The sequence below is a fragment of the Panthera leo genome, chromosome A2, assembly GCF_018350215.1.
Source record: "Panthera leo isolate Ple1 chromosome A2, P.leo_Ple1_pat1.1, whole genome shotgun sequence".
In the NCBI taxonomy this organism is placed as follows: domain Eukaryota; kingdom Metazoa; phylum Chordata; class Mammalia; order Carnivora; family Felidae; genus Panthera; species Panthera leo.
The window spans coordinates 8589973-8609096 of NC_056680.1; the positions used below are offsets into that span (position 1 = coordinate 8589973).

Below are 19124 nucleotides of genomic sequence, written 5' to 3' on the forward strand. Positions count from 1 at the left end.
CAGATGAGCCGAGGCCGTAAGATTCTGAACTTTTATTTTCTGGCATGAAAAGTACAAATAATTAAACAATTCCATGTAAAAGTCTGTTACCGCGGCCAGGCCTGTAATCCCGGTAATAAATAGTCTAAACGCAACGCAAAGTGTTCTTGTTGGGTTTTGGGGTTTTGTGATTTTTTTTGTCTTTTTTTTGTTTTTTTGTCTTTTTTTTTGTTTTTTTTTTGTTTTTTTACAGTTCTTTATCACCTCCAACATGGACTCTGTCGTGATTTGAAACCTTCTGAATAAGTAACAGGATGAAGGGAGGGCTGGAGGGGCTGAGCCCCCATCCCACGGGCCCTGCCCCTGACCCCCAGGGATGTGGAAGACCCCAGGTGCCCCCCCCCACCCCCAGCCCCTGGGGTGAGGGGCTGGCCTCTGGGGAGGGTGCCTGGCTGGGCTGAGTTCTGTGTTTTAGAAAAAGAAGTCCCCTCCCAGATTTGGGGGTGTCAGGGGCCTAGGCCTCAGTGGGGGTGGGGGGGTGGGGAGGTGCCCCCTCCGCAGAGCCTGGCTGCCCCAGGGTAGGGGACAAACCCAGCCCTTATTGCTCACAGACGCCTCCTGCACGCTGCCCACGTGTGCCCACGTGTCCCCGCGCTCGGAGGTCGGAGGGGAGAAAGCCCCAAGAAACAGCAGAGGGAGAGGGGTGGACCCGCTGGGGGTGCCCGCCCTGCTGGAGGGGAGCTGGGAGGTTGAGGACTTAAAAACCACAAGAATAAATAGGTTCGTGTATCAAGAACAAGCTAGGGTTTTCACCAGCTAAATAGGACTGAAAAAATTCTCAAGACGAGCAAAAAAGAATCCCATTGAGACCCCGGACGTCGCTGGCCGCGGGGACCGCCCCACAGAGCACACGCCCCCCCGGGCGCTGCTCGGCTACCATTACTGTTATTAATAATTATTATTACTTTAATGATTCCACTTCCCCTTTTATAAATAAATTAGGCATAACCACGTCTCAGCAAAACTTAAAGAAACAAAGAGAACATCGTGGTTCCTTTAAACTTGCAAACTGGATGAAGTAACAGAAATATACACAAATGTCCTTACAGGGCAACAAGGAGAATAAATAGTTAACATAGCAATAAGTTAAAACTACAAGAAGCTAAATTCGGCAAAAAAGTACAAGAAAGTTAACTGGTGCCAGTTTATGTCTTTTTTTTTTCTTTTTTTTTTTTTCTTTTTTTCATCTCTTCTGTGTGTTTATTTTTCTTCCTTTTTTTTGTCGCTTTTTTTCTCTTCTGTTTGTGTTTTTTTGTCGCTTTTTTGATTTTTTTTTTTTCTTTTTGTTCCTTGCAGCAGAAGCTCCACAGACGTTTAATAACAAACACCGGGAGGGGTGGGGGAGAGAGAGCTGGGCAGTCAGATGGGGCCATGGCCGGACACCAAACGCAGGGACACCGGAGGAAGGGGCAACTGAAGCTGAATTCGGGGTTTGCAATTCTCAGTTCTGACTGGGCCCACTGCGGGGGGTGGGGGGCTGCGAGGGCTCCCAGGGGCTCCGGCCTCTGGCTTCTGTTGGAATTTTTTTTTTTTTTTTCCTTACAAAGAATGAAAACTAGGAGAATGGAAAATCCAGACAGAAGCCGGTGGGGGACCGGGGCTTGGGATGGGGGCTGCGTCCACCGCCCTCGGGAATTTGGAAAGACGGAAAAACCCAACAAACTGAAAGGGGGTGACAAGTGGGTGGGAAGGGAATTCGGGGCTTGGGGGGAGGGGGACTGGAGGGAACAGCGGGTACTTCCTGCTGGGGAGGCCCCTGGGGGAGGGGGAAGGCTCAGGGCCCAGCCTCCCCCCTCTGCCTCTGGGCCAGGGTCTCGGCCCAGGGAGGTTCAGCCCCGGGGACAGGGGGTCCTTTGGCCTCAAGTGTTGGGGGGGGGGGGCTGCCTCCAGCCCGCCATGACGCCAAAAGTGAAACGAGGTATCGTGTGTTTGGATGCATGGATGCTGTGTGTGCACGCCTGTGTTCGTGGGCCGCAGGGACCACCGATGAGCCGGGAGAGAGCTCTGCGGAGAACCTGGGGCGAGTGGGGCCACGTGTCCGGAGGAGGCCCGGCGGCCTGGCTGGAGGAAGCGGACTAGGCCAGGATCTGGGCTACGACCTCTCGCCTGGGCCCGAGGGAGGCTTTGTGCATGTGTGTCTCCTGGGTGTCGTGTCTGTTTCTCCGTGATGGCGTGTCTCGACTGGTGTGTCCGAATGTATCTGTCTCTACTTTCCCGTGTCCACGTGGAAATGTGTGTACCCCGCACCCACCTGTGGCTCCATTTGCCCGCGTCAGTGTTTGCCCGCGGCCTCGTCTACACAGCCCCATACATACTTCGGTCTCCCGTGATTATCCATATGTCTGTCTGCGTGTCTGAATCTGGCCAGCGAGCTCCTGGAAGGTGTCCGGGGCGCGTCTCTGGGTCTGTCAGTGCTCCCGTGTGTCCCTGCAGGATGTGTGTGTGCGCGTGCCCCCGCACGTCTTTGCGTGGCTGTGTTTCTCTGTGCGGCCCCGTGGACCCCCGGGCCCCAAGCCCTGCTCCCTGCCCCTGCCCCAGTTGGTAAACATAACCTGCCAAAATATTTTCTTTTTTTTTTTTTTTGTCTTTTTTTGTGTTTTTTTTTTTTTCAAGTTCAAGAATCCCCAGTAAAAATTCTCCACGAGGTCTTTTTTCCCTTTTTACAAAAATAGAGTTTTTCTTCCCCTCCCACCCCCCCCTTTTTTTTTCATTTTGTTTCTGTTTCCAGCCCCTCCCCCTGCTCCTCATACTCTAGCCAGGGGGCTCTGGGCCAGGGATGCCCACACCCCTCCTCCGTTTCGCTTTTTTGGGGATTTTTAAACCTGTTCCCCCCTCCCCTCAGGCTCATCTAGGTGTTGGGGAGGCCTGGGCAAGGGGGTCTGGGGGGCACCCCCAGCGCCCCTGCAAAGCCATCCCGTGGAGGGTGGTTGAAGGCGGGGTGGGGGCACATCTCTGCTTTCTTTTTAGCCGAAAAAAGAAACAAAAACCATCGCCATGAACAAAACCAAGACGAGAGAGTGAACAGCCCAGCCTGGGGTGGGGGCAGGAGGACGGGGAGGGGACCCCCAGGCACCCCCCCATCCCCTGCAGACTCTCCCACCCCGAGTGCTCACCCTGTGGCTTCCGCAGGGATGCGGGGCCCGTGTGCCGTCGGTGGTCTGCCTGCGCTGTCTCTCTCGGGGCCCCTCTCTCTCTCTCTTTCTCTCTCTCTCTGCTGCCCGGGGAGGGTGGGGAGGGCGGGCGGCGGTGGCTCAGGCCTTGTGCTGTTTGCTGGTCTTGAAGGACACCTGCAGCACGCGCTCGCCCAGGCGGTAGCCATTGAGGCTGGCGATGGCCATGGCCGCTTCGTCGTAGTTGGTCATAGTGACGAAGCCGAAGCCCTTGCACTTGTTGGTGGTGAAGTCGCGGATGACCTTGACGTTGGTGACGGCCCCGAAGGGCCCAAACAGCTGCCACAGCACACTCTCGTCTGCCTCCGGTGACAGGTTGTACACGAAGATACACCAGCCAGCGCCCGCCGCGCCCCCCGAAAGGCCCACACCCGCGAGGCCACTCATGCCGTCGATGGCGATGGGCGAGAACCTGGCGATGAGCGACAGGGGACTACTTTGGGGGTCACGCGGGCTCTGCCCTGACCCCCGGCACACCCCTGAGTCCCTGTGACCCCTGATGTGGTCATGACTGCTGGGCGTGCCACGATCTTGGGACCGTGTGATCCCTGCATCGTCCTGAGCCAGCCACGGCCTCGCGACCTCCACCTCTGACCCCATGCGAGACACCTTAAACTGCGGCCTGCTCTGAGACACTGGCCCCCAGTCTCCATCCTGACCTATAACTTGTGACCTTCCCTGCACGTTACGCCCTCACACTCCTGCCTAGAGCCCCAGTCTGCACCCTGACCCCACAACCTTTGACCCTACTGGGTCCTTGGCCCTGTTGACCCTGACCCCTTCCCCACTCCTGACCACCACTCCTCCCTTGGCAGATTTTCCCACCCCCCTTTTGCCCTCCCCCCACCAACCCCACGCCGCCCTCTGCAATGCTGTGCCCCCTTTGCCCCTGGTCACCCTGCTACCCCTACGTGGCCAGAAGGGCACCGCTCAAGGCCAGGCCATGACTGCAACCGGTGAAGCGCTGCCCTGCGTTATCAGGTCCCAGGGCAGCGGCCTCGCTGCCCACCGCCTTCCCCTGCCCCTTGCCAGCCTTTTCCTGTTCAGATTGTATATTTAGGATCCACTCCACCTTCCCTGCGGTGCCCCAGCCCAGAACAGCTCCTGGAACAGCAGGGCCCCTGGGAGGGTTTCTTGACTGACCGACTGATGGGCAGGATTGGCTCCACCCACGTGCCTCGCTGCCTCCCTGCCCCCCAGGCCTCACTCAATTCAGGGGGAGCCCCAGGGTCTGCCCCATTCAGTGTGACCACTGGGGACTCACTGCTTGCTCCCTCCTTCCCGATTCTGCACAGGCTCTGGCACCTTGGGCGTGTCGGGGTGGGCGGGGTCTCTGCTGGGTCCCCCTCACCTCTCCTCCTGCCCCCTTCCCAGCCCTGCTCGCTGCTCCCTCCCTGCTAGACTGAGGTAATTGACAACAGGAACAGTAATCGTCCGAGCGGCTACTTTTATTGAGCGCTCACTACGTGCCAAGCCCTGTGCTCAACAGCATTTCATCTCCACGAGGGATCACGTCTGGCCGGGCCACGTTGGGTCCCCAGCCCCGAGCCCAGCGCCCGGCACTCAGTGTGTGCTCAACAGCTCGCGATGCAATAAACGCGGGGACCTTCACAGGGTTGGGGATGTGGACAAGGTCGTGCGGGCCTCAGGGCCCGTCCCCAGACTATGCGGGAACAGAGGGTGGTATCCTGTGACCCCAGCCATCAAGAGAGGCAGGTGGAACTCAGACTGAACGTGGGAAGCGGGGGGGGGGGGGGGGGGGGGGGGGGGGGGGGGGGGGGGAGACACATGGCTGTGACCAGGCAACATGGCCGGCCTTTCCCTGGGCTGGAGGGGGCCACGGACAGGCCCTCCAGGACCCAAAGAGCAGTAGTAGCTCTTTCTAGGCATTCACTAGGTTCCAGAGCCCCTGATTCTCTTAATGGACACGCTATTCCCAGACAGGGCAGACCCAGCTAAGCTGGCAGTCCCGGTGGTGAGGCGGGGGAGGGGGCCCATCGGGGCAAGAGTCCAGGGAGGGACGGCGGGGAGCTGGGGGCAGCGGGGAGCACTGTTACCTCTTGACTCCGTAGGCCATGTTGAGCAAATTATCCAGCCTGTGGAAGCAAAAGGGGTGGTCACCGGTGGCCTCCGGGCACACCCCCAGCTGTGATGTCGGCCTGCCTGCCTGCCTGCCCTCCCCGCCCCCACCCAGCCGGCCGGCAGCCCAGCCCTGCCCCCACCCGCCGGCTCCCCGCCCGGCTGGACACCGCCTGGCACGGAACCGTGGTCACTCGGGCACTGCCTCTCGCCTGCCCTGCCGCTGCCTGGCCTGCACCCGTGCCCCGTCCTCCCCGGCCCGGCCCGCCCAGCCCCACTCGCCTGCCCCCACCCTGCGGGGCTCAGGACCCCAGAAGGGAAGGTTCGAGTCTCTTCTCGGCAGTGGCAGGTGGGTTGGGCGAAGGACAAAGCCTCTCTGTTCGTAAAATACAGACAATCTCCGTTCTCTTGAGGTATAGATACCTGGGGGCGCAGACAGCTGGAGCCCCACGCCCGAGGGAGGGGCGGCCCCATCGGGAGACTCTAACACTCCTAACACCGATAATGCCACTCAAAGTGCCCTGCATACATTGACTGCCTGCTGCGTACGAGGGCCTGGCCTCAGCACCTGACAGACACACATTTCCCCTCTGCCGCCCTCAGTGGCCCCGGCCTGCGGGCACCCTCCCGGCGTCCCTCTGCCCTGCAGGGATGGGCTCCAGGGGTCTGTGGGGGGCGTCAGGGGGCTTACCGGAAGCGCTGCGTCTGATGGTGCAGGGGGCCTGCGTAGCGCCGGGCTGACGACTGGTAGAGGTGAGTGAGCAGGGCCTGTCCAGTCTTCTGACTCGGGTTGTTGGCGAACTTGACCGTGATGGGCTCCGCCGCGCCCAGCGGCTTCTGCCCGTTCAGTCCTTTGATGGCCTCCTCGGCCTCAATCCTCTTGTCGAAGCGGATGAACCCCACACCCCGAGAGACACCTGCCAGGGAGTGAGGGCGTCATGAGGACCCTGCCCCCTCCTGTGTGGCCCTCTACCCCGCTCCTCCCCCGCCATGCCCGGTTTCTCCATTTTGGCCCCGCCTCCGTGCCTTTGCCCAGTGCGTCATCCCCAGCAGCCTGACCTGTGACCTGGTCCACCAGGATTCGAGAAGTGATGATACGGCCATACTGGGAGAAGAGCTGCTCCATTTCTTTCTGGCTCATGGTCTTGGGGAGTCCACTGACGTACAGGTTAGCATCTCGGATGGATGCAGAGCTGGGTCTGGCATAAGACACCTGGAGTGGGGGGGGGGGGGGCAGGTGGACAGAGGTGAGGGGAAGACCCGTTTCACGGATGGGGAGGGCGAGGCCACGTCCAGACCACCAGTGGGAGGCAGAAGTGCCTCGTCTGTTCGCTTAACAAGTATCTCTTGGGTAGTCACCATGGGCGGGGCTGACCAAGGCTTGAGGGAGGGGACATGGCTGTGGCCGATGATGATGATGTGGGCCGGCCAGCATAAAGTGGTGGGGGGCGGCGAGTCGGTTGAGTGTCTTAATTTCGGCTCGGGTCCCGGTCTCGCAGTTTGTGAGATTGAGTCCCGAGCCGGGCTCTGAGTGGACAGCTCTGAGCCTGCTTGGGATTCTGTGTCTCCCTCTCTCTCTGCCCCTCCCCTGCTTGTGCTCTGTCTCTCAAAATAAATAAGAAGACATTAAAAAAAAAAAAAATTAAAGTGGTGGGAGGAACATGTCGTCGCTGGGCCCTGGAGGTCAGATGTCCCCAGCTCCTGCTCTCACGAGGTACATTCCATCAACACAATGCTTCCTACTCCTTTGGAAAGTGAGCCTGGGACGCTGGCCCTTTTCCCGTCCACGCTGGGACCCTCCAGGTCGCTCAGGTCTTTAGCCACCAGTCCAATGCTGACGACCCCCAAATGTCTGTCCCCGGTGTGGGCCTGACCCCCAAACTGCACACCTGTGTGACACCTGCCTCCAGGCACCGCACGTGGCACCCCCCAGGGGATCACAAGCAGCGAGGCGGCATCCAGTCCCCAACTTGCCCCAGCTCAGTAATGGCAGCTTTGTCCTCCTGGGTGCTCAGGCCCCCATTGTCCTTGATGCTGGTCTTTCTCACACCCGCATCCAATCCACCACGGATCCTGCCTCATTACTCAGCTCCCACCATAGCTCCCTCAGACCTCCCTAACCTCCCCAGTCTGTTCCCTCCACAGCTGCCAGGGGGCGCCTGTGAGCAACTGAGGCAGGGCACATCCTCCCTTTGCTCAGAACCTTCTGTGGCTCCCACCTGCCCCACAGTTCAAGTCCTTCTCCCAGCCCACGAGGCCCTGCACAACCCCCCCCCCCCATACCCTCACTCTCATCTCTGCCAATTTCTCCCTCGAGTGCTCTGTTTCAGCCACACCAGTCTCCTCCCGTGTTCCTCACACACACCAGGCACATTTCGGCCTCAGGGCCTTTGCTCTGGCTGTTCCCCTCAGGCTGGAACGCCCTTCCTCTCCTTGCTTCTTCCAGCCTCAGTCAAAAAGTAACCCCTGTCCTCTTCCCATCTGAATTTGGTCCTCCGCCTCACCCCCCCCCCCCCCCCGAAAGCACTTCTCTCAGTGGGGAATTAGATGCGTTTTGGTACGGGCATTCGATTTGTGTCATTAATTATGGTCCAGACCAACAATGAAACTCCCTGCAGCTGGTTAAAAAATGGTGGACGCGTATATTTATTTCCCAGAAACAGTGGTGAGTATTGTAAACTGGGGGAAAGAAAAGTCCATTTACAGAGTGGCGAGATGTGTGACCCCATCTCATTGTTGTGCTTATCAGTGTCCTGGAAACACAGTCTGCAGGGCCCGCCCCCAGATGCTGACAGGTGGGCCTAGAGCTGGCGGGGGGCAGCAGGGGACAGGAGCTGCCCTTTCCACTTATTTCCGCCAATGTCTATGTCCTGTATCTTCTAAATTAACCCCTGGGTAGATAAGGTCACGGTCAAGGGTCCGGCTTTTGTTTGTGGTGGTGAGTGGAGAGGGCATAGCCCTGCATTAGAAGTAACTAATTAAAAAAGCTAACAACGTGAGTTAATTGGGCCAGGGGTGGGTCAGGGTGAAGGCACTCATGGGCTGGAGGTAGAGGGATTCTAACGAATGCAACTGTGAGCACCCAGGGTCCTCCGGGGAGAAAAAAACCCACAAACACATCAGCTGCTGGTTTTTTTCGATAATATTAATTAAAAAGCACGGCCACATTTTTCATGGCTTCCGCTCTTGCCCGTGGGGCGGTGAGTTTTGAGGGGTGAGGACTTCATGAATCAGAGGGAGGGGTGAGGGGAAGAGAGGCCTGAGCTCCTGGGTGGGTGTTTGGGGTCAGGGGTCATTTGAGGCACTGAGTTGGTCTTCAGGGGTCTTTGCCAACCTTCCATGATGTGGGCTGACCCAGGCCCCTCACCTGGGTATGGGCTCCTCCGGCCCCCCTCACCAGGACAGGTCTTGGGCAAAATCTGCCAAAGCAGCCAATTGGGACCAACTTTACATAGTGCCACCCAGGCAGACACACACGGAGACGCGAGGCCACACTTTGTCACCCTCTGCACAGCCCTAGCGGCTACACCAGCCAAAGGGTGACTCGGGGCCACTGTGACATCCACAGCGGCTCCGGGGGTCTTGGATAATTACAGTAAGAGGCACAGAACCACACACCTGTCACCCCACCACACAAGCCCACATCACACACGTTGCACCCCGAGTAGGGCACAGCCGACACCCCCACGCAGCCCTACCAGGTCATAGCCAGAGATGCAGTGTCACAGAGCACCTGTGAAATAAACACCACATCCCACAGACACATAGTGACATGCCCAGAGTCTAGTAGCCAGACTCGTGTGTCCCACAAACACAATGGCTCCCAGCCCAGGTCTATCTCACACACACACACACACACACACTCACACACACACACACACACACATGCGCACTGCATCACATGCATACAGTGGCCCTCTGGATTTGTCACTACCGTCCCCCTCATGCCCCAGGGCTTCTGGGTCTAGTTGGCCATGGAGGGACCCATTAGGTCACGACCTCATCCTCCCCAACAACGGGAAGAGGAAGAGATTCCTGCACCTCTGTTCTCAGAGAGAACGGGGGGCCAGATGGGCGCCCCCCCCCTCAGCCTCCCCCAAGGTTCCAGAGCAGATTTGTGGGGCGGAGTCCAGACACCCCCAGGCGAACCGAGAGAGGGGGGTTTCCATGGCGATCCCCCCCCAGGGAACCTGGGCTAGCAGAGTCCCAGCTGCAGCTGCTGAGAGGGGAGGTTGTGGGGGGAGGGGCATTGCACAAAGATGGGGGAGGGGCTCACCCCTAATCCCGCCCTCCCAGACCCTAATTAGGCTCCAGATGGCAGATGGACCCCCACCCCTCTCCATTTCCATGACAAAGGCAAGGGGGGGGGGGCTGCCCACCAGACCCTGGTCACTCTCCTACTGCCAATGGGATGGCTACCTCCCTGAGCCAGCAGAGAATGTAGAGCCGGTATTCTCACTGACTAATGAGGAAACTGAGGTTCAGAGAGGCAGAGCCATCGGGCCCTGGGTGCCCAGCCAGGAATTCTTAGGGGAGAGTCTGAATCCCTCAGAGGATGAGCCACGGGGTAGGAGGGGTGGCAGTGAGGAAGGTAGGCGACATGTGGGTTGAGTGGCAGTGAAGGGGGTAGTCCAAGGGGAAGTAATGTGGGGGATTGGGGACAGTTGCAGGTGGGCAGTAAGGGGGGATGGGCCACAGAGGAAAAATGAGGGCACTAACCTTGATGGTCTTCGTCTGCAGTTTGAGGCCGTTGAGGGTGTTGATGGCTTTGTCTGCATCGTTGGGATCAGAGTAGTTCACAAACCCATAACCGAGGCTCTGCCCTGTGGGCGGGACCAGGGTGATGACCTCCCCACACCTACCAGGGTCCTCCCAGACCCAGTCCTGAGAGGCTGACCGCCGTCACTCAAGGTTGACCGAAATCCCCCCCTTAGTATTCTCCCACAGTACCACCCTGTCCCCAGGACACCTCAGATCCCCCAGAGTCCTGCCTGCCCCCATCACCCCCGGGATACCCTCCCGGGGGTCATACCTGTCTCCCCATCGCACCTCCGATCCCCCAGGGTGCTACCTGTCCCCATCACACCCGTGCTCCCCAGACTACTATCTCTGTCTCCTCCCTCCCCACCTGCCAGCAGCCACACCTGTGATCTTATCCCGAACCAACTTGCACGATTCGATGTCACCAATGCTGCCGAAGAGACTCTTGAACTCGTCCTGGGTCATGTTCTGGGGCAGGTAGTTGACAATGAGGTTGGTCTTGCTGTCATCAGTGGCTCCATTTGTACCAAGGAGTGGCCCGTTGGGCAGGGCCGGGCCGGCCGGGCCCCCCGCCACCTGAGACTCCATGGCCCCGAGTATCTGCTGGAGATAACAGGCCACACCCGCTCACGGCCCAGTCCCCACACCAGGGATCAGTGGTGATGCATCAGTCATGTCTGACATGGGCTTAAACATGGAGAGAGGACAACATATTATCCTATTAATCTCTTCCACTTCTCCAGCATCAGGCATAGCACCTTACGTGTGATTTTACTGTGAGAAATTCCATACGTGTCTGGTGTCTACGTTTGCCTGTTTGCCTAAAATCAATCTGTGCATTTCCAGAAGAGTAAAATGAACACTTTTGTCTTCAGAATAAGATATATATTTTTATTAGCTTTGAAGTCCTCATAAGCTCCTCCCTAGCCATGGACCGCCCTCATCCATCAAAGGATGAGGGACTGCCCTCATCCACATCGCAGATGTGTTAATATTTCTTTTACTTCATGCATAATTTTCTCACTAGGCATTTACCCCACGTTTTTCCCACTGAGCTCTTTTTCATTTTATTACTTATTGTTATTTATGATTTTTTAAGATTTTATTTTTAGGTAATCTCTACACCCAGAGTGGGGCTTGAACTCACAACTCCGAGGTCAAGAGTCGCATGCTCTCCTGACCGAGCCGGTCAGGCACCCCTGAGCTATTTAAATGTATCACATAAAAACACCTGCAAATAAGGACAGTTTTAATTATCTCCAATCTAGACCTGTTCCTTATTTTTCTTGTCTTATTGCAGGGGCTACAGTGCGACAGTGGCTTCTTTATTCATGATGTTAAAGGAAATGCTTTAAAACGTTTCACAGCTAAATTTGATTTTTGATATGGATTCTGTGTAGATGGCCTTTATCACATTAAGAATGTTTCATTTTATTCCTAGTATCCTAACAAGATTCCGTTTTTCAAGAATGGGTGTTGAATTTTATCTAACTTTTTTCCTACACCTATTTTTTTAATAGTTGACATAGAATATTAGTTTCAAGTGTACAACATGATTCAATATTTGTATATACTGAAAAGTACTGGGATGGATTGGTATTGTCTGTCATGGGCATGGGAAGGTAAAATACCCAGCATGTCCTTAGGTTTTTCTCCCAAGGCATGGTTGGCCGATGGATGGCCTTCACCTAAAAAAATCAAATCTATTGGTAGGGTGTTCCTAACGGGACAAATTAGGAAGGATTACAAACCAGATTCAGTTTCCACGGGAAAGATCACTGTGATTGATTAGCAATGTCTGTGGCTACAGAATTAGAGTCAGCAGGTACACATCATCTCAGCCATCCCTAACCAAAAATACAATACCGTATTTGTTCCCAAATATTGGGCATACTGTGTGCCAGGTATAGGGCAAAGCTCTCTATGGGCAACGTTTTGTTTTTGTTTTTTTTCTTATTCACAAGCACCCTGAAAAGAGGGCTTAATTTTCCCTGCTTAACAGATGCTATGAACGTAAAGCCTGTGTTCCCTCAAATTCATATGTTGAAATCTTGACCCCCAATGTGATGGTATTTGGAAGTGGAGCCTTTGGGAGGTAATTGGGTCATGAGGGCAGAACCCTCATGAATGAGATTCATGTCCTTAACAAAAAAGTGACAGGAGAGACATTCTCTCTCTCTCCACAATGAGAGGACACAACAAGAAGACGTCCATCTGCAAAGGAGGGAGCAAGTCCTTACTAGCAACCGAATCAGCTGGCACCTTGATCTTGGACTTCCCAGAATCCAGAAGAAGATTTGTGATAAATAACTGTCTGTTGGTTAAGCTGCCCAGTTTACGGTATTTTGTTATAGCAGCCTGAGCTAAGGCAACAGACGAGGAAAGGGAAGTTCAGCGATGTTTTAAAAATTACCAAAGATCGGGGCACCTGGGTGGCGCAGTCAGTTAAGCATCTGACTCTTGATTTCAGCTCGGGTCACGATCGCACAGTTGGTGAGTTTGAGCCCTGGCGGCTCGTCGCTGACAGCATGGAGCCTGCTTGGGATTCTCTTTCTCTCTCCCTCTCTCTGTCCCTCCTCCACTTGTGTGCTCTCTCCTTCTCTCAAAATAAATACATGAACTTCAAAAAAAAAAAAAAATTACCAAAGATCACGCAGCTTATAAATAGTGAAACGGGGGTGCGCACGCGAGATTTCCTCATCCAGAGTCTGTAATTCTAACTGCTCTAACGTTTCTCAGCCGTGTGTCCTCAGGTAGACTACAGGACGCTTCTGGGCCTCTGCTCCACTTTGCTGCAAACTCCAAATTATTGGCGCGGTGACCCCCCCCCCCCCCCCCCCCCCGGAAGGATCTGAAGCTACTCACGCGGCTGGGAAGCATTCTGGGATCACTTAGCCAGGTCTGCCATGAGCGCAATTACGACAAGCAACTCGTCACGTCTGCCATCCCTGCCTCAACTTACGGCTAGTAATACTCGTCCTGCCCCACCGACATCTTCTGGGAGCCAGGCACTGGGTGAAGTGCTTACAGGCAACATTTCCCTTATTTCTCCCAATCAGCTTTAGAGATGGCCACACAGTCTCCATTTTATAAGTGAGAGAGCTCAGAGACGCTGAGTGATATATACATGGGGCACTTGATTTCAAACCTGGATATGTTGGCGGACTTCAGAACTGTCTTTAAAGACAGCGGCCAAGGCACGGGGGCGGGGGTGGGGGGCACCTTCTAGCTGTGTATCCTCGGGGGGGGGGGGGGGTGATCGTAGCTCTTCTTTGGGCCTCTGTTTCCTTTCCATTTATTCTTATTAAAAGGATGGCCCTGAGGGTCAACCCCCCTGCATCTCCAGTTGGCTGAGAGGGGCTGTCTGGGGGCTGGCTGGAGGGTTATTTTGAAGCCACATCCAGACGGAGCAGGATCATGCACTGGGTTGATGAGCAATGTCTGCCATAGGCGCCGGCAATAAGACAGTAACGCACATTACAGATCTGCGTCCAGTTTCATAAGATGAATACTTTCCTGATAGCGTGGCCATGTATTGAGGGCCTGCTCTCCCAACATTGAACTTTATGGCACTCTTTCCTCCATTTGACAGAAGAGGAAACAGAGTCTCCATGAAGGGGCAGGGATTTATACAAGGTTAGGGAGCTCGCAAATGGTGGGTCAAGAATTCAAATCCGGAGCTTGGACATCAGCCCATTTGACTAAAAGGCCAACAATAGTGAAAATAACAGCAAAGTGAAGCTGTGTCCCTACTCTACACCAAGCCCAGGCATCGCCGCATTTAACCCCACTCTGCAGGCCAAGTCTACTCATTCAATTCAACAAATGCTTGCTGGGTACCATCAGGTGCCAGCTCCTGGCCCCACCCTCCTCACTGTGCATCTTCTGACACTCACATTGCCTCTCCGGGCCTCTGTCCCTCCACTAAAGATGTGGCACAGAGGTTTCCCACGTACAAAGATTGGGTTCTGTATTCCCTTCTGGCTCAACAGACTAGAGTTCTGTGATTGGTTGATGATGTCTGCGCTGGGAGTCCCCAAAATAATTAACAGTACAAAACCAGTTCCAGGTCTGGAGCCCCTACTATGTGGCCAGGCACTGAGCAGGTGCAAAGGTTTCATTGACTTCCCACAACCACACTGAAAGCTGGGGATCACCTCCGTTTCTCAGGTGGAGAAAGCGAGGGTCAGAGGGACCTGTGATTTGCCTGGGGATGACACAGAGCCGTGGTAGTGATGGAGTTTGACTACTGATCTGACAGATTACTCCAGACAGAGCCCCCAGGGCCACCCCAAATGTCCTCAGCTTGGATGCGGTTAAAAGGTAATTGGGGTTCCTATCCAGGATCTTGAGACCCAGCCTACTAATCTCCCCACCACCCCATCTCTCTCCCAGCTGTGCCAGAGCTTAGCAGGATCAGTGTCGCGTTTCCTCTGCAGCTCAGCCGGCTGAGCCGATAATAGGGATCGGATTGGTGGAGACCACACCCGCTCTGCCCCAGCCCATGACAAATGCGTGGCCTGGGATGACTCTGGGATCATAGGGACCTTGGAGGGCCGTCGTCCCAGGACAGGAGTGGAGGGGTGAAGTCAGAGGGGAGGAGGGCAGGTCAAAGATGGATAGGCAGAGATCAAGTGGGGGCAATAGAACCTTTCCTCCCAGTCTCTCCAGCTCTTCCTCTGGATCCGTACCTCTTTCTGTTTCTCTCTCCCTCCCCCCCCCCCCCGTTTCTCTGTTCTTCTCTCCCCTCTGAGCCTGTCTCTCTCCCCCTTTCTCTCTCAGCCACTCTTTTTCCAACTCTTTTGCACCATTGCACATACATGACATATGGATTTTGCAGCGAATACACCTGCAGTCACTCTCTATGTAGACCCTTCTGTGTCTGACCCCCTTGGCCCCTAGCTGGGCCCCCTGGCCCCAGTCACAATGATAGATGCCTGGATCCTGGCGACAATAGGGCATTGAGTGGCTACGCATGGTAAGGCTAGGCCACCACGTGGTGCTAACTAGGCCTCCCACTTCTGGGCCCTTCTCCATCCATGCAGGGCCCTCACTGTCTCAATCTATCCCCTCACTTCCTCCCAGCCTGTTCTCATGGTGGACCTCTGCCCGAGTGTCCTCCAGTGGAGTAACCAGGCCTTCCAGGGCTTCAAGGCCCTTGTGTGACCTCTGACCACACCCTCGCCCTTTTGTGCATTAGTTTCCCTCTTTTAAATGAGGGAACAGATCAGAGGAATGGATGCTGGACTGTTGTGGGGGTTCTGAGGGTCCTCAGGAGGCTGCGCTCACGTCTCGCACCTAAGTTAGCAGCCTGAGGCCCAGAGAAGGGAGAGAGCCGACCTAAGTAAGGTCACACAGCAGGGAAGCAGGGCCTCTCAGGGCCTCCTTTCTCTGAGCCAGGTGGGCGGGTCCCAGAGTCCCAGACATGGAGGGAGTGCTGAGCATCCCCCCACCCACTGTGCTCGCCACGACTCCAAGAAGAGGCCCAGAGACACAGGGCACAGACACACACACACACAGACCAGAAAGACAGTAAGTACGGAAGAAGGAGGCCTGGGCGCTGGGACCAGACAAAGGACGCGCGGCGGCGCGGGGAGCGGAGTCGCGCGGCGGGGGCGGGGGTGGAGCCGGGGTGGGGCTAGAACTGGCCAGCCCCGCCCCCGGGATACGCCCGGGTAGCCGAGTGGAAATCCGAGGGCTCGGGCGAGGCCGGGCCCCGGGGGCCCCAGGGGGCGGGGTCCGGATGGGCGGGGCAGGGGCGTGGTTATACAGGGCGTGGCCGGGCGTGGCCGCGGGCTCGGGAGCTGACCAGCTCGGTGGCTGCTGAAAGCACCGGGAGTGGGGCGAGCGGCGCGGGCGTGCAGGCGGGCGCGCTCAAGGTCACCCCGAGGCCCAGAGCCCAGGAGGGGTGGGGCGCCTGGACCTGGCCTAGGGGACATCCTTGAGCTCCTTACCCCATCCCCCGTGGGGCGGGGGCCCAGGAGCCAGGAAGCCCCCCCCCCGCGGGCCCTCCTCTCCCCTCCCCCTCCCCGAAGCCTGAGGCGCCCGCGCGAGGCTACGGCCCGCTAAGAAGCTCCGAGAAACAAAGGGACGCGGCGGCAGCGGCGGCGGGCCCGCGGGGCCTCCGGGCGCGCCCCCTCCTCTCCCCTCCCCGCTTGCCGCAAGGTCGACGGGCTCGAGGACGAGACGCCCGGCTCCCCGGGCGCGGCCGCGGCCCGGGGCGCGCGATCCGACGCCACCCGATTCCCCGGGGCTCTCGGGAACGGCTTGCCGCCTTGTCCTGGCCCAGCACCAGTGATAGGAGCCCTGCGTTTGCCTGGGCGGCCTGCGGGGTCCGGGCCTGGATGGAGAAGGCATCCTCCGCTGCTGCGGCCCCTCCCCCATCAGGCTTGCTGGAGGGGGGCAATCCCGCCCCCAGGACGCCGTAGGACGCCTCCCCAAATCAGAGTTCGGCTTCCTAAGGCCTCTCAGACCAGACTCTATGCGCCCCCAGCACTCTGGGTGCGGTCCTGCCCACTCTCAGGCCCCGAGGCTCGGTCCTACCCCCCCACCGGGGCCTAGCTAGGCCTGGTCCTACCCCCCCCCCCCCACCCGCCATCTCCGCGGAGGCTGTGCCTAACCCCTCCCCACCCAGGTTCTCTCTCAGCGACAAGGGAATACCTACAGTGACCATTCTTGTGTGCCCGGCGGGCGCGGTCCGTGTTGAGGGCGGCTCCGGGGGTCGTGCACTCCTTGGGGGGCGCTCGATGCTCACTCCGGGGTCCCGCCCGGGCGGCCTTTGGCGCGGCCGCTGCAGAGGTGTCGATGAAGGCGGCGGCTCCCTCGAGGGCCGGGGACGGGCCCGAGCCCGAGGACGCGCGCGCGGATAGCCGGGCCCCGGGGTGGCCTGCGGGCGGCAGGGGATGGAAAGAGGGAGCGGGCGCGGGATTGAGAACGCCCCCTGCGCGGCCCCGCGGGGCCCGGGGAGGTTGCGCTTCCTGACAGAGATCGCGGCGCTCTGCCTTTCGCCGCCGCCCCCCGGCCCGGCCTGTCCGGTCCTGGATGCTCAGTCCTCTCCCCTCGCCCGCCCTCCCTCCCACCCTCCAGCCCGCGCTGCGCGCTCCGCGCTCTGGGCCGCGCCGCCGCCGCCCCCAGCCCTTTATAGGAGCAGCTGCCAGAGCCGGCGTCGCTTATTGGCTGCGGTAGCTGAGCCCCGCCTCCTCGCGGCGCCCGACGGCGCGGCAGGTGGAAGAGAGCGCGAGCTGGCTAAGACTCCGCACCCCCAGAAAGCACTCCCTGGGGGCTCTGGTTGCCATTTTCGGGCCCCTCTGCCCCCGTGGACCCTGCTTCCTGCATTTCCGCCCCTTCTTGGGCGGGCTTTCTGCCCGCAAGACAGGGAAGGCTCCCCTCCTCTGTCCAACGACCTGAGTTGTTGGAGCAAAGAGGGAGATCCATGGACCGATTGTACGAACTTCCGGAGTTGCTGTCCATCAAGAAGACTGGAAAGGGACGAGGAACCAAGATTTCTATGAGCAGAGAGGCCCAGGTCCGCAGATTTTGGAGGCATCGGGTGTAGCCTCCCAAGACCAGTGGAGAAGGATGGGGGGTGGCAGGGGCTCTCGTCTGCCTACAGAAGGAACTGTGACCCTGAGGCTTTTGAATGGGATAGGTTCAAAAGGTGGGTTCGAAAGGTGGGGACTGGCACTCCACAGCGCAAGGGCACTCGGTACTTCTCCAAAGCGGGTGAAAAAGTTTGGGGCTTAGGATTTCAGGCAAAACCCATTGGCGCCCTGTGTTTCCGGAAAACCACCGGGCCTTCTGAGACCCCATAAATTTTGGGTAGGCAGAGCTGTTGTGTAAATGTCCTGGCTTTTCGGGCTCGTGATTGGTCTGCCTGTGGAGTCACGCTTTCTTTCAGCTAGGGGGAACCTGGCTTCTCTCTCAGGCGACAGAAGTTGGTGCAGCCTCTTTTGGTGAGCGGGCTCAAGGGCACATTTACGTTGGGACGGCTATCAGGCGGGAGGAAGAGTCCTCACTAAGGCAGGGTCGCCTTCGACTGAGACTTCAGCACCACAGACAGCGGCCCGACGTTCTCTCTGAGAGCGCCGTGGGCTGGGTAGCAAGAGACCCCTAATCCGAGAGTCGCAGCCTCCACCCTAACCTCGTCCCTGCACGCCCTTTTAGGTTCCAGACTGTCGGAGAATGCCATCAAACTCAGCGAGAGAGCCTAATTTGGCCAATCAAGGCCTGCCCTCGAGAGAACCAATTGCAGGAGGATGCCCTCGAGATTGAACCAATGAGAGAGCGCGCAGCAGAGAGCACTGCCACGCTGATGGAGAGAACAGGCCAATCATCGCGGCCCGCGCAATCTGGGCGGTGGCGTTGCAGGTCCCCGGGTGGCCCCTCTTGAGTTTGCCGGGGCGACCTGGCTGTCGAACCTAGGGACCCCGAGCGGTGGCTGGTTCCCCGCCTGGTGTCCCTCCCGGCTCCTGTCGGATTGCAAATTGTGCCTGTGCCGTGAGCGGAGCTACTCCCGGGCGCAAAGACCCGGTTGCGGTTTCCATGGAAACTGCTGGCTCTGGCTGCAGCGAAGGGGACTGGGCCCTGGGGGACTTGGGGAGCTCGCGTGGGTGGCCCCAACGGCCGGACTTGCTCATCCTCGCCGATACCTCTGTCCCTGGTTAGAATAAACCCCGATCCAAAGTGTAAAATGAAGCCTAGCTGCGGCCCCGCCCCCACGAGCTGGTGAGGCGCCGAAGGGGCCAATCTGCGCGTGGCGCCACAGGGCTCCCTCGGGCACGTGCTTTGGCTCGCGGCTGCGGTCCCCGGGGTCACGTGGCTGCGGCCACCAGGGCCCACGCAGCTTGCGCGCCACCTGGCGGCCGCCGGCCTGGTATCGCTCCCGCCTCTTGCTGGCAGCCAGCAGGAGGAGGCGGCGACCTCAGGCATCCTCCTCCGGGAAATGGGGCCAGGGCAGCCTCCCCGCCGCTGCCAGCTCCCCTCCCCAACGAGGCTTCCTGTTCCAGGAACACGCCGAGCCGTTCTACCTCGGGGCTTTGGCACTGGCTGTTCCTTCGGCCTGGGATTTGCCTCCTC

The 19124-nt window shown here is 58.0% G+C and overlaps 1 protein-coding gene across 3 annotated transcripts; it reads right to left on the minus strand.

Annotated features, from left to right (window-relative positions):
- Positions 1-2818: 2818 nt before the first annotated feature.
- ELAVL3 (ELAV like RNA binding protein 3) lies at positions 2819-16847 on the minus strand. 3 transcript variants are annotated; one of them, XM_042927437.1, is made up of 7 exons: positions 16714-16847; positions 10433-10649; positions 10008-10111; positions 6348-6501; positions 5980-6205; positions 5267-5305; positions 2819-3642 (listed from the first exon to the last, which is right to left on the minus strand). In XM_042927437.1, exons 1-7 carry the CDS (start codon positions 16720-16722, stop codon positions 3291-3293), a joined length of 1101 nt encoding a protein of 366 aa, XP_042783371.1. In that variant the 5' UTR covers positions 16723-16847; the 3' UTR covers positions 2819-3290. The 3 variants fall into 3 exon arrangements, with proteins under 3 accessions (XP_042783371.1, XP_042783370.1, XP_042783372.1); XM_042927436.1 differs by having other exon boundaries at positions 10433-10652; XM_042927438.1 differs by lacking the exon at positions 16714-16847 and adding an exon at positions 12693-12837 and having other exon boundaries at positions 10433-10652.
- Between the last annotated feature and the right edge of the window lie 2277 nt (positions 16848-19124).